This window comes from Spodoptera frugiperda, chromosome 7 (genome assembly GCF_023101765.2).
Source record: "Spodoptera frugiperda isolate SF20-4 chromosome 7, AGI-APGP_CSIRO_Sfru_2.0, whole genome shotgun sequence".
Classification (NCBI taxonomy): domain Eukaryota; kingdom Metazoa; phylum Arthropoda; class Insecta; order Lepidoptera; family Noctuidae; genus Spodoptera; species Spodoptera frugiperda.
The window spans coordinates 7,047,542-7,065,170 of record NC_064218.1 but is presented as its reverse complement, the minus strand read 5'-3'; the positions used below and the strand labels follow the sequence as shown (position 1 = coordinate 7,065,170).

General features: G+C 34.3%; 1 protein-coding gene across 7 annotated transcripts in view; it reads right to left on the bottom strand.

Annotated features, from left to right (window-relative positions):
* The window catches only part of LOC118266075 (cell adhesion molecule Dscam2), a 240,666-nt gene that overhangs the window by 19,858 nt on the left and 203,179 nt on the right, over window positions 1-17,629 (bottom strand). For all 7 annotated transcript variants that reach the window (XM_050694620.1, XM_050694614.1, XM_050694617.1 and 4 more), the window contains 2 exons: window positions 10,791-10,935; window positions 8,813-9,075 (listed from right to left, as the gene is read on the bottom strand). In XM_050694620.1, the coding sequence (XP_050550577.1) occupies window positions 8,813-9,075; window positions 10,791-10,935 (408 nt within the window). The remainder of the gene's footprint in view (window positions 1-8,812; window positions 9,076-10,790; window positions 10,936-17,629) is intronic.

The window sequence follows — 17,629 nt, the reverse complement described above, 5'->3', positions numbered from 1 at the left end:
CGCAGAAATTTTCTAATTTAAAATGAGACGGGGAAACCACATCTGACTAAGCGAACTCCGAAACTCGGTGGAAAGTTCGCCGGCGACGGTACCAAATAAAATTTCAACAGTCGCCTAGTGTATGGAAGTTTGGTGAAATGTGCACTGCCTTCGGATATGTCCAATTTTAAATTTAAATATCGGAATGCCGAACTAGGTCGATGTTTAGTGGATGCACTTAATTTTTTTTTTGTAAAAACTTCCGTATGTGGTTTTAAAATGTGAATGTACGTAGATATATTATCCTTTAGTATTATGAAGGCGTAATTTGTCTCTGACTCTAAAATATTAAGATTAAATGGCTATTTATTTGGCAAAAGATGAGATATTAATAACGTACCTATCTGAACAAATTCTCACCAAACTTTCTTCTAATCTATTCTTTTCCAAGACACTTTGTTCCTTTTGAATTTATAAAACTTGACTATCTCGTGAAAACAAAGCAAGCAAGGAAGTTCATTTACCGAATAGTTTCCTCTAAAATGCAAATTATTTGCTTCAAATATCTAATCCTGTTTAATCATTCGATTCACGGAGCACATCCTATCGACGCAGGTATCAGAGATCATAAGGTCAGCTTAATGAGAGTGCCTCTATGAAAAGATAAGGTCCACTGTTGACAAGGGTCCGAAAAAGGGAAAATTACGAGGGAGTGACCCGGAGTATTAATTCGATCTTCCGAAATAATAAGGGCACAGAGAAGACGAGTGTACGATGCTCAACGGTTTTATTTTAAGTGAGATTCATTGGCAGCCTTCAAGGTCAAAGTTCTTAAACACATTTTACTAGTCTAGCTAGTTGAACATCCGGAGCTGCGGACTGCCTATCGGGTTACCGGGCTCCGGCTCGAAAAGCAGGAGTAGGAACGGGGTGCTTTTTAGGCAGTAAGAGTCTGACACTCCGTCTTGCCTCGTCCAAGACGGGAGAAGTCTGAAAAAAATTTAGTTGTACATAATGTTATCACTGAAAAAGGAGTTATGAATTGCAATACTACATGTAATTTTTGTTGTTAATAGATCAAGTAATTTAGAGTTTTTCCCTTGGCTAGTCATTTATAGTAATTAGTCGGATAGTACCCAATAATATTCTCTAACATTGCTACGAAATCGATGCGGTGTAAATGAACTTCTGTCTAACTCTTAGAGGACAACAGGCATGAAGATATGGAACTGGGACAGCCCAGAGATAAAATAAATACACAACCTCAAGCAAAATGAACAGAATATACAATTTCTTTAGAAACAAATCCTCCTATTAAGAGATTAAATTACGAGTTTATTTTTATAATGAGTCCGACGTTTAGATTATTTTACTCTGGCGCTATGAAGAATAAAACGAATCTTTTAAAAGCAAAGCCGGTTTGGAGGGGAAATTAAAAAAGCAACACAAATTAGCCAGAGGATGTTTTTGTTTTTAAACCTGTCGGTTGAAGGAAATTAGAATGGAGTATTTTTTTTTCTTAATCTTCTGTTTGACGAAAGGACAGTGAATAAAAACGCACTACGTATAGAAATGCAATCCTTTTAAATGATTGATAGTGCATTGTTTTTGTTCTAGATAAAAGATGAACAGTCGAATTGACATTGGTATACAAGCAGCAGACTTTGTTCTTAGGCTAAGCCATGGCATCTTTCATTATCTTATTGTCTCTATAATGTGTGGTTAATAGTTCGTAACTGTTACTATGGTTCTTCCAATTTTATATTTGTATCAACCAAAATATCTTCTCAAGAATCACTCTTCTTAAAAACAATCGACTAATCCCTCCAATCAAATCAACATACCAAATTGTAGGCAGTATCTAAATCCAAGGAAAAAACAAGAGAAGAATAACTTAGATTTTGTCCTTAATTGGATGTTGCGAAGGTGTCTAGTCTATTAGATTGTGGGACGCAATTTTCTCCCCGACGGGCAAATTACTGAGGAAGACACAACGAACATATTTCCTAGCTGACGGTTTATACACTTTAGCAAATAAACAACAAAAATATATTGGACAAGGCAATATTTTCACAATTTTAACTAGATAGCGGTTATCACGTATAAGCGTTGAGGAACATTTTTGCAAGGAAATAATTTTAAGTACTTTATTGAATTTTTTGTAGTTCCTTTTTCTTGAGGAAAATTCGATTACAGATATTTGGTGTTGGAAGCTTTTATATAGAGTTTGATGAACTCGCTTGTGTACCTAGGGTAAACTACCCAATTATCAGCACTTTAAGAGTTAGTCCTAATTTAAGTCAATTTATTATTGTGAAAAAAGGCTTTCACCCGTAAGGTAAATTTTATAGTTATAATATTTAATAAGGAAGATAATAAAAGAAAAACATGATGTGACCTCTATCCAAGATTATTTAGACAAGTAAGAATAAAAAATGGGTCTTTTTACCATTTACTGGCACCATCTCCACCAATTACTAGCATAGAGCAACCCAATTATCAGCACCTCAATCACTGTTAGGAATTGCATTCTCAAAAAGTTACATTATTAAAACCTGTTTTAATTTAAAAACATAGTTAGTAAGAGGTAACAAAATAATTACTTATAAACTAATAATACTTTTACCTGTATAAGTCGAAAAATAAAGCGTCTCGGCCGTACCAAATTCTCGAAGCCATTCAGGCCAATTTCGACCGCCTATAACTTCATTGTGGATAAAACAAGAAGCCTGAATTTTCAAATCTAAGCAGGCATTATACAAACAAGGTATATTTGAATTTTTATTAAATTTTAACCATTACTTTAAGAATTATAACATGTCCTTTCGAATTGTCACTGACTGACAGATCATCAAAAGTATAAAGCACTTTTAACAGACATAGAAGCTTAAAATGTTTGCAAAAATTAGTATTTAGTACCTAAATCAGGGGAAAAATCAAATAGTAAATTCAGTCCAGTTTTTTAGATACATCAACTGCATCAATAACTTTGTAATCCTATAAAATTTATGGGGTTACAAAGTTATTGATACGTTACAATTTCATCACACCAATAACTTTGTAAACCCATATAAATGTATGAGATTACAAAGTTATTGATGCAGTTACATTTTATTGTTTAATGAAATAATTGAATCTACAAGAAGAAGTGAGATACCATCAAAAACATTCTGTAAAAAAATCAAGTCGCGCATTCATCAGTTTATGTACCGTAAAAAAATGTGAGATCCATGTAAGTAATACCAAGTCGGTTATTTTATTTAGTCCCTACTTAAGAGACCTTCAAATAATGTAAATTGTTATCATATCAATATTACATTAATTTTACGCTAAAAAATAAAATAGATTGACTTGGCCATCACATGAAAACACAAGTATTTCACATTTCTCGTATTAAATTGTTTAGTCTATTTCATGACAATGAATTACGATGGTCTATTGCACGATTACCTAAGTACGATGGCCAAGTAAATCTCTTTTTTTAACACCTTTCCGTTCAGATGGTTTTTCAGTAATTAAAATAATTAATCTGACTGGTGTTAGTAAATATTGTTGATTACAAGACATACCAATTGCGCACTACTAAAATGAATTCTAAAGTTGTCGTAGCTTGCATACCATCTACAAAATCTCTGCTAATAATACTGGTAATAAAACAAAAAATAAGAAGAGAAATAAATAGAAAGAAATACAGATATGATATTCTAGGGAAACCAATTTATCAGCATGCTTCTGATCCAATTATCAGCACCATGAACATTTGGATTTGATGGTATAAACTAGTTTTACAAAGCAAAATCAATTCTTTGTAAAATAAACTTAATTTACGCTAAAAAATCCCTGTATTTATGTACTTTTTTCCATTCATCAAGTGCTGATAATTTAGAATTTACAAAAATTCGATCCATTTAAAGCACTACCTATTTTACAATTAATCACCAAAACCTCAAATTCTTTTCAGATTATCATCAAAAATTATCTCAAATATCAGAGAAATCATTAGTTTCAATATTAAATTTGTAGATAATATATCATAAAATGTAAACACGATTAACGGCGATGAAAAAGGCAAAAACAGAAGAAACTGCAAGATGTGACATAATTTCCATCAATTTGAGGTCTCAAAGAATCCGCAGGATTCCAAAAACATACATTTATTTATTTATAGGTGTGGAAACCCAAATTAGTAAGTGAAAACCTTAGAATTGGTCGATTTATTCAGAGTGCTGATAATTTGGTGCAGTGCTAGCATGGGTAGTTGCCCCTACTTGACGCTAAAATCCCTAAAGTATTTCCTCAGAATCGACAAAATTTGAGTAAAGTTAATAACTAACTGATATTTACTAGGTAGTGCTTGGTAGTTGAATTTTATTTTATACTTCTGTCGATCAACCGATTGGATTAAACTATAATAGATCCAAAGTGATACACTTAAAGATACACTTAAAATTAGAAAGAAATTCAATCAGTAAAAACTGTATCAGAAACCAAACTAATTGAAAAACACTAGGAAAAAGAGCCAACACAAAACAAAACACATTTTGTTTCATTTTAAACTAAGCAGACACAAACTATCTAAACAATCTATCCGTCACGATCCGCTTTTGTTCCAAAATCAACGTTCGATTAAAAACAAGGAACTACAGAATCTAGAAGCGCCATCTTTTCAAAGTCAAAGTCAAAGCATTTATTTCAATTAATCCTAAATTAGGCACTTTTGAAACGTCAAATTGTCCGTCAGTCCGTCCGTCAGTGAAGCTAGGCGCTCGTTCCAAAGTGTTGTTTCGAATGGAGAAGAACGAGCAAGAAACTCCATCGTTACTCTTTAAAAAAAAAAACACGCAACAGTCCACACTCACGAAGATAATCTAATCCTTATAGTTATTTCGTTTCACCTTCGTCCGGGTTTCTTGGACCTGTTGCTAAAAGGCGTAGATGCCCGTCTCCCAGGGGCTTTAATTCGATACTGTTTGACTGAAGTGTCGTTCGTTTCATCGTAAATGTTCTATTTTATTTAGTAGCTGTTCAGACACTATTTTTGTTCAAAGATCATGTCGCTATTATGGGTGTTGTTTCGAGTGTTGGTCGTGTCCATTCTTTATTCTTTAGATCGGTTATTTGCTTTCTAGGAATTAGGAATACAATTGTTTGTTTTTTTTTTATCTCTGTCACTTTAATGCTTACTCAATTTTAACCATGGAACTAGTATTACCGAGAATTAAACTCTGATTTATCGTGTCTAGTACTTTTTCATAATTACGAACAATGAAATAAAGTGTGAATAACCAAAACACCTTATTGAAATTGCTTTTGTTCATCGTCCGTTTCATTCAACACAAGTTTGTTTAAGCGATCGAACTAAAATAATTATTGTATTTAATACGAAATAATGGTTTATGAAATGCTTATCACAACCAAAATGAAATTGTATTATGTTTAACTGTAAACACCTACATGAACACGTACTGATGTAATTATGTTCAACATTAGATCATTTGTTCTATGAAATGGAAAGTGTACAGATAATATTTGAAGCATAAACACCAGTGCACACGGGAGACATGTTGACAATGATATATGGAGACTGGAATGTGCGAGCGTGTTTTCAGCAAAATGAGACACATCTAGTACAATATAACATCTGTAACAGTCAGTAGTTGGACGTTATTTAAAAGTCAGAAATGTGATGAATCTAATTTACTTTCTATTTACTTCACTTAAGGTTGATTTTTCAATGAACAGATAATTCTTGTCTGTTGAATTAAATTGACATTTGATAGATTTTAGAATGGAAAAATTGTCAAATATTCAAAGTTATACGCCGCCACCCATGGACACCCGAAACACCAGAGGCGTTACAAGTGCGTTGCCGGCCTTTTGAGGGTAAGAAATTTAAGGTTATCGGGGAATATTGGGGATTGAGAAGGGGTAATCGGGCCTCCGGTAACCTCAATCACACAACGAATCAGTCGTTGTTTCACGTCAGTTTTCTGTGATGCCGTGGACTATCACTTTGTTCGAGCCGGCCCATTCGTGCCAAAGCAGGCTCTTACACACATTTAATAAATATCTAGTAATGTAATAACATTCGTCGAGAATATTTTACTATATAAACTTCAATTTAGGATCCGTAAACATTCTCTTTTTCCTTTACTCATCATATTATATGTAAGAATAACATTTTAATGTAATAATATTATTTTTCAATAATATCTTATGAAGGCAATTATATGTTTTTTAGAAAGAAAATTACTCTTTATATTTGGATATCATATTTCGTTAAACGTTTTTAATGTTAATAAAAGATACTGAGAAATTTAATTATGTAACGTTAGTTTTTTTGACAGTGTTTTTATTGTTAAATAAGTATGTTAAATAGGTATGAGTTTTTAAAACAAAAAGCAAAGGACTGGTCTTTATTGGTCTTTAGTACACCATACACTGAATAAAATAAATTTTGTTTTTGTTTTGTCATAGTATGCTTGGACCGCATTTTTTATTACAGCAATATCCTAAAACTTGTAGCGTTCTGTAGGATTAGTGTATCGTTTAGCTTCACCCAATTTTAGTTTTGGTGTAAATGTATAGCCTGGTAGGAAAAGTCTAGAAAAAAATATTTAGCCTAATAGACTAAAAAAAATACTTTTCAAAGAAAAAACCTCTTCATATTTATCTTATCAAGGTCGTAAATAATTATGTACACTATAAATAAAAAAATAAACGTACCTAACCTAGCAGTCTACCTACAATAAATATATTTTACTGAGAAAAAATGTTAAAAAGAAAAATAATATGATTTTCATAGAAGTCCCGGGGCGACAATTCAATTTCTGTACGTGAGGCACCAGAGAAAATTATGTCAATTTCGTATCATTAGCGCGGCTAGGGTTGCCACCCTTTGTAGATCACATTATACCCACGTGCAGACCTTGGCACAGTCAACAAAACACCTTATTTGAAATAGGTGCGATGGCTGTCGCTTAAAATGGTAACTTACGATCTATTTTTCTGTTAGTACATATTATTTGATTTTCTTAAATTCGTGATATTTTTACCACTAGACATCTAATATATAGGGTGACTGTTTCTTTGGGAAAGTCGTTTGTAATCATGAGTACAACCACGTGTTTAAATATCGGTCATTAATTATACCAGTCACCCTATATACGAATAATGTTTATCATTCATATGAAATGCTATTATGTTATGTCATGGTACTTGACAGCCCTATTGAAAGATCATTAAGACGTTGGAAACACGTTTTTAATAATTACGCTCAATATGTCTTTTAGTACGTTTCATTATTATTGTCTATTGTTAGTGTTATCAGGAGAAATATTAACTTTCTTTTATTTTTAAGACTGATATTTACCTACTAATTATTTTGTTTGTATATCAAAGGTAAGGATCTCTTAACGAAATATCAAAGAGCTTTTTGTAGAAGACTTCTATGTGAACATTGATTATACAATACATAATATCAATAATAAAAATAGGTATGTATACATATGTTGTATATTATATTGGGCTTTTTCATTATACTAGTGGTCGCCTAGTGGCCGAAATTCGACCATATATGATTTCATTTACAATACCACTTAACGTACGTTGAAGGATAATTTTTATTTAATTCAAACTCTTTTATAAAACTCTTTTCATATGAGACGTGAGAATATCATCGCAATGTCTATCGATTTTGACGTTTTGTCAAATACGATCAGATACTATGCATGTGTGTGTAATGTTTTATTTATTGATTTAATGTACTTTATAAGCATTATTTTTGAAAAATATTAGCGCTATGCACTTCTCCTACACATAAACTATAAGTATACCAAATTTTATGCTCCTACGTCCGCGCAATTTTCGTAAAATGTGGTCCAAAGTTTTTGCATCACGTATTAATATATAGATTTGTTCTATTACATGTTATTAAATTGCAAACAAATAGCTTCGAACCTTTTTACATTTTATTTCTTTTTGATGCGTTTAATATCGGTCCCTCTTTTGTTCTAATTTTCAATGTTTTATTGTTGGATATTTAGCTTGGATTCGGTGAAAATTTAGGAGAATATTGTGCGTGTTACAATTGATTATTGTATACAGTATACAGAATTTCAAAACACTGCACACTATGGACGCTGCAAAAGGCGCTTGGCGAAAAGACTTAAACGGTTACCAAACAAAAATCTCGTTGCATAATAAATACAAACGATAGAAGCAAGCAAAGAGAAAGTTTTCCTCGTGAAACGCATTTAGATAACCGTATCAAATAAGGAAATAGTGGCAGTATAGTAAATAAAGCGCCTGATCATCAAACTGCGGTGTCTTCGCAACGAGCCCGGGAGTGTTGCCAGCTCGGTAAATCAGCGGCATTTGGCAAAGAGTTCACGCAAAGCATGTTATACTCAGCATGAATAACCTTAAATGCTACTATCAATGTCTATTCGGTAAGATTTCCCTGCGATATATTAAAAGTTATCGCCTAATTTGTTTTGTTACTGCCTCGGAAAACTGATTTATGTCGGGTAAATTGTCGCGTATAAATATTTCTGTAAGAATATTTCTTGAAGAAGTCTCCCCACAAACCACCTGTTCACATAATTAGCGTAAGGAAGGAACAAACTAAAAACATTTGTAGTAAAAAACTGAGCAAAGGTTTTCAAAGTTAAGCGGTGCACGTACAAACTTACACCGTGGACGAGGCCAAGTAAAAAAAGTTGGTAAACTTTCCGACTAAGTTAACAATCTTGCACTCGGGCCTCGAGGAAATCGTTTCATAACCCCGCCGTTGTTCGCTAAACGAGCAGTGAATAAGTTAGGGAGAGCTTACCTCTTTCCCACGTGATTGACTCGATCGGGTAGCCGGCGACTGGGCACTTTATATTCAGATCGCTGCCGGCGACGGCTGTCACTTTCGGCATCTCTCGTATGTACGGCAGGCCGTACACGTTGACGCGGGCAGCGTGCAGCGCCTTGCCCGCACTGTTGGCAGCGACGCAGGCGTACTCGCCGCCATCTTGTTCTGTCACGCGACTGATGTTCAAATGGCTGACCACGTCGTCCTGTAGCGTCACGTGCTGGCCCACTACGAATCTAGAGATAAGAGTTTATCGTTGAATGTTTGTGAACTTCAACTGAGCTTCATATCCTGTTATAATTATTACTTTATTTACTTCAATACACACTTTTTGTGTTGGTAAATTATTGGGTAAACTAACATAGAAATTCGTACAACTGTAGGTAGTATGTGACCGAATCACTTTAAAGTTTTGCACTTTAAAGGGTATGTTAAGTATAGAAAGTGAAAATAAACCTATTAAAATTGAAATGTTCCTCAAATGTCTAGAATCGTTCTCCTAGATGGTAGATATAAAAAGTTTTTGTTTTCATAAACCGTGTCCCTTTGTTTTATAGCGAACATTAAACAGTTTGTTCCAGAGATAAACTCGTCCTATTTTACTGAAAATCCAATCAAAGTACGTTAAAATCTTTTATGACAGCAGTGTAAACAACACGTGTATACTGAAATGCTGAAACTTTGTCAGTTTCTAATACTTTTATGGAAACATAATATTTTTCATTACTTTTGATAAGTATCTAAATTTAAGTTGGCGAAACTTCTTGAAGACAAATTGAATTTGTCGCTTACCTAAATTGTGTCTCGGATTATTTTAACTAGGTTGATTAATTTAGGGTTTATATAGGCTTATCTTCTTGATGGATATACTTATTATCTTGAAATTATTTATTTTTTATTTACATGATAGTTTCTGACTAAAGTATGCGGTAAATATTAAGTAAAATTAAAAAAACATCGGAACTCTCTTGGAATAACAGAATACAGGTAGAATAGTCTAGACTAGACATTATTATAATGTATCTTAGTATAGTTTTGAACACTATACTGTCGCCAACTATCTCAGAACAATGATCTATAGTTAACAAAAGCGGCGCCGGTGTGCGCTTTTCTTCATACTACGGGCTACGAGCTACGAACTACGGCGTAGCGCTACGAGCTACGATCGCGTGCTCTTCAAGTGACTAAGAAAACTTTTGAGATTAACCCCAGCCCTTTCTAATTAATGAGGTTTAAGCTCAGTATTAAAACGTTATTCAATTTAAAATAATTATTCTATGCTATCTTTGTCAGTTGGTTAATTGTAGACATTATATAGACATTATCTTTTTGAAATTAATTTTGAGAATACACTGTTTCAAATGTTTTAGAATATTGTATTATTCAAGTATCGTCTCACCAGTAAGAACTAGATATTTGGTTCAGCAGTGAAGTTTTTTAGCTAGCTCAGGATATAGGCTTGTTCGTCAAAAAGACGTGATCAACGTTTTATGCCCAAGACCTGACTGTATCCACGTACTCGCCAAACAGTTTTGCTCCCAAAAGTATATGCTTACGTAGTGAACTCTCGCACAACACCTTTATCTCCTTTGGTATGTGTTACATTTTCTTTTCCTTTGGGAACAAATGTTTGCATCTCGAAATTATGTCTAAACCGAAAACAAGTCATGTTGATCAAAAAATCAACACACACAACGTCACGGCTTTTATCCCCGAAGACAGGGGTGCACTTGCAGATTACGGTACGTAATGCCAATGTACACCCAGTTTTCACTATGTATTATAAGTCCCGTGTAATAGGGGGAGGGGTGAGCCTATTGCCATATATTGGGCACAATTCCAGACTTCGAGAAATTGTCTACTGAGAAAAAACAACCATAACAAAATCCAAGACACACTTTTTTATCCATATACTAAAAATATAGCACAAAATATTGTATTATTTAAGTACCTGGAGTTAGTTGGAATAGGGAAACCATCAAGTAACCACGTGAACTGCGGCGGAGGGTGACCCATCGCCACACATTTCAAGGACACGCTCGGTCCTGGCTGCAGAGTTTGTTCCGAGAACCAATACACGAGCTCCGGCTTCGATTCTGCAACAAATAAAATAAATAAATCGTCTAACTTCAAAGAATTGTTATAATCTATTGCTCCACAATAACGTGGAAACTATAGATCACGCTAACAGGGTTATTCTTTAAAAATTGTTTGAAAAGTTCGCGTGGCGAGTTGTTACTCCGTACATGTTAGAATTGTGAGCAACTTGAAAATGGTTATTGTAGTACTAGGTGGATCCAGTAACTTGGTTCTTTTTTAATTTGATTTATCTTTTACTATAGAAGATTTTGGAATTCAATAATGTAAGTACTTTTTTTGAGGTGGGAAAATCATCCAATTACTTCTCCCGCCTTGGGCGAGGCGAGAGGGAGTGTCAGACTCTTACTGATTAAAACCATCCTGTTCCTACTCCTGCTTTTCGAGCCGGAGCCCCGGTAAACCCCTAGGTAGTCCGCAGCTCCGGATCAGAATAACGTAAATACTTAGTTTTTAAATAGACAAGTAATGTAAAAAGATTAAGATTAAAAAAGTACTTAGTTTTAAATTACGCACTCTACTCAGATTTTAAGTAAATTAATACCGAATTTTATTTTTTTAAATAGTTTAGGTGATCTTTATGTTTATTTATAACATAATATTTACATCTAAAACTATAAAACTTAAAAAACTTTTCTTTGTTCCTTATTAAAACCGAAAGTGTAGATATATCATCACTTACCATCAGGTGAGATAGCGGTCAAAAGCCGACCCATTAAATGTAAAAAAAAAAAAACCTACAATAGAGTATACGCTTTTTTAACTGTGTAAAAGAACATAAGCGTATCGTATACAGACCTGCACCTCAGTCAAAGAGGACTTAATTTCGCTTTTAGAATTTGTTAGAAGTTTTTTTCTCTCATACAAACAACCCTATTAACTGGTGGGTATTAAAAACAAAGGCTAAGCTTATTATCTCGGGAGGTAGGGGAAAGAATAATAACCCCCTCGTCTGCGTCAGAATAAACTGTGCACTGCAGTAGGTGCACGGGTTCCGTCTGATTAATATTCAGCTCTTTAGACGTCCAGGGAACTCTGGAGATTGCTGCTATCTAACGTTTGTATAGAAAACGTACTTGAATGCCTTTTTTTTGTAACCAATCTGTTTTACGTGCGCTTTGTTCATTCATTTTCCGTGATTGCTTTTTTCCTCGCGCATTTATGTGGAATACTAATTAATTTGCACGTTCCTTATGTAATGTTTTGTTTTATGATTAAAACCATAGCTGTGTATATGAACTGAGAAGTACATAAAGTATAAGGCTGGTAGTTTCCATATCAAATAAGCTGTATAAGTAGTTAAGGTCGGTATTACTGAGACAGACAGACGGGCGGACGGGCAAATCCGTCCGGCCGACTGTACGGCACGCTCCGCTTCAGTATAATTTTTCCACCTCGAATGATAAAGCAGGCACTGGCTCAGTTGCTCTGTATAAAACTTTTGAGATTGGATTAGATTATAGATGCTCAAATCCGTTTTTGTTAGGCTTATAACTTTGTTTTGGGCATGGTTTGTTGAACAATATCGGATCATTGTGAACTGTTTGTATTCTATTACTACAATTTGAAACATTACAAAGTTTTGTTAATACACTTTACGTGTAACCTAAATGTTTTAAAGTCTTGGCATCGTTCCTAACATTATAACGCTATACAGAAATTACTTTTATTTGACTATATCGAATAAGATTTTTCTAATTACAAAAATCTTTAGAAAAAAATACGCAAAGTTGATGTATTATAAAAGGGAGTATAACCCAAATGATTTGGGTGTTCCGTGCGCCGTATCCGGATTACTTTTTGACCTTTATTTTCAAAATTCACGCTCGCGAACTCATGTCTGTCGTTAATTCTTTTGATTATATTTCGTAATTAAAGGGAAATGAGGAATTCTTTAATCCTTTATAAAAGAGAAAAATAGGAAAAGGTGGACTTTGTATAATGACAGTTGAAATGTAGTCAGAGTCAAATGCAATACTGTTTTAGCTTTAAAAACACGTATTTTTAATGTAATTTGTGAATCTTTTGGTATGACAGCTGATGCCCGCGGTTTCGCTCATGTGGATTACAGACTTTGTGACTAATAAAATTAGCAACAGACGGACAAAAATTGTAAAAAGTGTTATTTTGGTGTATGTATCATATGTATGTCCAAATGCATGTAGTAAATAGCGGTTATTTCAATATTACAAACACACACTCCAATTTTACTTTTATGTATTCGTAACTACGTACATACCTAATAGGTATATTGTTCTCCTAATGGTTAGGTAGTACAATACTTAGATATTAAATGTACAACCCATTTTCACATTAACATAATTTATACGCACAACACTTCTTTGCATAAATTTACAACTGTAGAAAGGAAAGCGGAGTCCATTAGTATTCTAATATAGTGTTTTACTGAAGTAAATACATGGAGAGAGAATTAGATAGAGAGAAAGATTAATCTTTTTTTGTTGTAGACCATTAATAAAAAGGAATACACAAAAGAAACAATAATTAAAATAATGTTCGGTTGGTGTGGTAGCTGGGTAATAGGCTACCGCGCAACGTATAGCGGGTTTAATTCTCTGTGTGTATCCACAAATTGTTATTTCGGGGCTGGGTGCCTTATGTATGTGAACTTGTATGTTTATAAACGCACCCTCGACACAAGAGAAAATACTAGAGAGGGGCAAAGTTTCTTTTTTAAAAAAGAGGCATAAAAGCGGTTTTATCACTGATAGTGATTTCTACCAGACATGCTACTACTAGATAGTACCTACTTACATGATGCAGAGGTCCTAATTTTCGAGTACTGAGCATAGTCAAATTTCTGGATCAGAAAAGCATTTATGGGCGTTTTTGTAATATTTTGTACTGCATCTGAATACAACGTTTTTCTAGTCTGACTCAATAAACATCGGATTTTAAATTGGAAAACTTTATTATGCTCCGGTTATAAACTCATAGGTTATTGTAACCGCTACGAAGTGTAATATCACTTGATGATCGTAACATACAATAGGTGATTTTATGTTTTGAACAGTTTTATACATATATATGTATATACATACATATACTTAATGTGAAATATCAATCAACCAAAAACAATACCATTCAAAATACCACTTTACTACCACCCCAATAAAGTGTAAATTCAAATGATTTCGAGATACTGTTTGGGTTCTAAAACGTAATAATATGGAAGGGTTTAGTCCCTTCATTAGTGACCACATTAAGTAGCGACATTTATTTGGAGAGAGCAGGATATTTAATGGTTAGTTTAGTTTTAAAGGCAGGTACAGTCAACTGGGTCTCAATGGCAATATTTTACTCTAGTGGTCTCATTATCACAGCTTATTAAATAGTTTTGTTTCTGACTTTTCTCGCGTTTTGGAAGTATTTAGCTGTCGTTTTTGTTGCGAGAAATAGGTAAAATTTTCTCGTTATTATAATTTTAGACTATGTGTTTGCATTTTACATTGTAATTGTATCGTATTTATAACAGGTATCTACTTGGAAAAAGAAGAAGTCGTGTTCTCAATATTTGTTTTTAGTAAACAAATGACAATTTCGTAAATAACCGAAATGTTCATTGTTTGACTCAGGATCGAACTTTTACGGCATTTATACATAGTTTACAGCATTTATACTTTATACATAGCAGTCACGAATAAGTGTAATTCTATCTTCTGTATGTAATGTTTTTATTGCTACAAATAATACACATAAAACCAGTCATATCACCACTATATTCCACATAAAACAAACCAAACAAAGCAATTATAGAGAAGTTTGAACAATTCACATAAATTGTATTAGTCTGTGATGCACAAAGCGGCAGACGCGACACGTCCTCACGATTGTTGGCGCACAATGGTTTACCTGCCGCTGGATGTCTGTGAACTTGCTGATGCTATCAATAACCTGATATAACGCTCGGAATATCCTACTACGAGTTAATATTGTGCATCGATCGAGTTAGAAGACGAAGACTAGTGTAAAGTAGCACGTTGCCTGCCTTTTGGGGTTAGGAATTTAAGGGTTGAAGAATCGGGGATTGGGAAGATTGGGAAGAGGGATAATTAGGCCTCCGGTAATCTCACTCACTCAACGAAATACAACGCAAGCGTAGCTCCACGTTGGTTTTCTATGATGCCGTGGTATCACTTCGGTCGAGGCGGCCCATTCCCACAATTCTGCAAGCACTGATGCCAGCGGTAGGCGAATTTAGTGTTTAAATTAAGGTCTTTCCATTTAAAAACATAGACTGACGTCGTGATGGCTCTACGTCTACAGACAAAATTGTTTTCTTTGATGACAATAATAAAAGTTTAAGATAAATGACTTCAATCAACTATTCGAAACTTTCTGCATCGCACAGTAAAACTGTGAATGAGCTGTCGTCGGCGGTATTTCCGAACCGATACGACCTTCAAACCTTCAAGAAAAGAGTGTACCTACTCTTTTTTAAAAGGCCGGCAAAGCACCTGTGACTCCTCTGGTGTTGCGGTGTCCATGGGTGGCGCTGATCGCTTACCACCAGGTGATCAATCTGCTCGTTTGCCCTCTATTCCATAAAAAAGCCCTACTCCTTCAGGGGACAACGGGCTCGATAGTATTAATAGAAGTAGGCAAAGCTTGCATTTAAATCAATCAACGATTGTTTTGTTATAAATGGACATGTATTTTTTTACCTTTAAACACAGCTACATACATATAACAACTGAACAAGGATTTTAATCTGAAGAAAGCCAATACAATCAGGCGTTGCGACTTCTAGTTGCAAACGCAGCTGCAGTTTATCAATGGTAGTGGTTCGGAGTCATTCCTCCCTGTCTGCTCGGGTTTACTTCGAGTCCGTAACAAATGAGGCTTGTTAACAGAAGGTCAGCTACTTTGATCATTTATCGACACCCAGTACCACACACTTGGCTTAAATCAGAAGATTAAGATTATTAAGATTGTGAACTTGTATTTAATTTTAATTTTGATTAGTCATAATTTCAACAATGATTATAACTTCTAATTACTTTGATAGTTTGATTAATTTTATAACTGTAATAATTCGTTTCATACACTTACTTTTTTTAGCGTCATTAAAAATGTACTGTTGTGTAGCTTGTATTGTTGTGCCCGATAGGGTCCTCATTGTGTCCTAGTTAAGTTTACCACGTAAGCCTTACATGTGGAAAGCAATAAAGTATTGAGTATTGAGTATCTTCGAGTTTTCATTCCATATTTTTACCTCTTTAACTTTAACTCACTCTCAAGTTGTAACCAATAATATTATAGAAGTAAAAGACCTTCATCCACATTCTTAAGGGCATTTCGTAAAGAATTTATTTGTTTCCAAGTTTGTTAAATGGGATCAAAGAACTAAGTTTTCGCAAAACGCGATTTTTGTCTGAGTACGGTCGGGGAAAAGGTTGTTCGGCATTTTTTCTCTATGATTTCATTTGAGAATATGATGGTTATTACGTTCAAAGTTGGAGGAGTATGATTATTAAATTGTACTGTTTATCTTCTGATTTAATAATTATGACATGAATTTCTCAAAGTGCTTAGAGGTAAGAACATGATTTTCATACGCACGTCACCCACACGCCATACATAAATACATAATAATGAAGCTCGTCATTAATTCTAAACACACGTGTCGGCTGCCAAATCCATTAAGTTCTTGAAAGAGAGATTTCCTACACAAGGAAAACAAAATAATGAAAAAAAATCGGCATAGAAATAAGTGGTTGGGTGTAACGTCACGGCCCTACTTATTCTGAACCCCTGAAGAGCAGCGACACCAAATAGCGGGGAACGAATTAATAATGAAACAAAGAGGCTTATATTTCGCGGTAGGGGCGATGAAAACCGACCTTATGAGCAACGAGATACGATCTTAATTGGTAGTACTGCGGTTAGTATTTAGTGCTGCGGCTGGATGCGCCCGCGGCAGCTGGCTGCGTCACTGAAGCTCTTTGTTTGAGCTGAAGAGCTGACTCTAATAGCTTGCACCGGATCCGCGCTTAAAAATGGACTTTTAAATATTTTATGAAGAAGTCGGGCGGACGGATAAAAGTTTTAAAATTTACATATCTCGCATATGCACACGTGGGGGTGTCTACTGCACACTAGGTATAAAAATAACCTCGTGTGTTTTTGTTTAGACGGCCATGTTGTATCCTGAGTTATGTGTGGTTACGAAGGTCAGAAGTGTCCTCAACAGTAAAGGTGTTTTCGTCATAAAAACTCAACCGCGAAGCTTTTGAATTTCATTTGAATTTACGAGAATATCAATGAAATGTACGCAGGAAAACATTCTTTACGAATAAAAGATTTTGTAGCTACGTATGTTTTACAAATGTGCGGTTATTTTTTATGGTAAAACAAATTATACAGAGTATGTTGGTTTTTCAAAATGAGTGTTGAGATCTAGACTAGGTTTAGACTAAATATTCATATTTTAGTACATTTTACATAAAGAAAATCATTACTATGTAAATAAATTAAAAGGATCTGCGAGTGAAATTAAATTTAATCAAAACGGTTATCGCTTTAAGGTACGTTCAAGACTAAGACTATAACTTAGACTTATTATATTTGACCTTATCTAACCTATTTACTTTCTTGCTAAATATTCTGTTAACCTTTATCTATTGCGAATTTTAGGTAAACTTGTGTAGGTATTTTAAATATAATAATGAT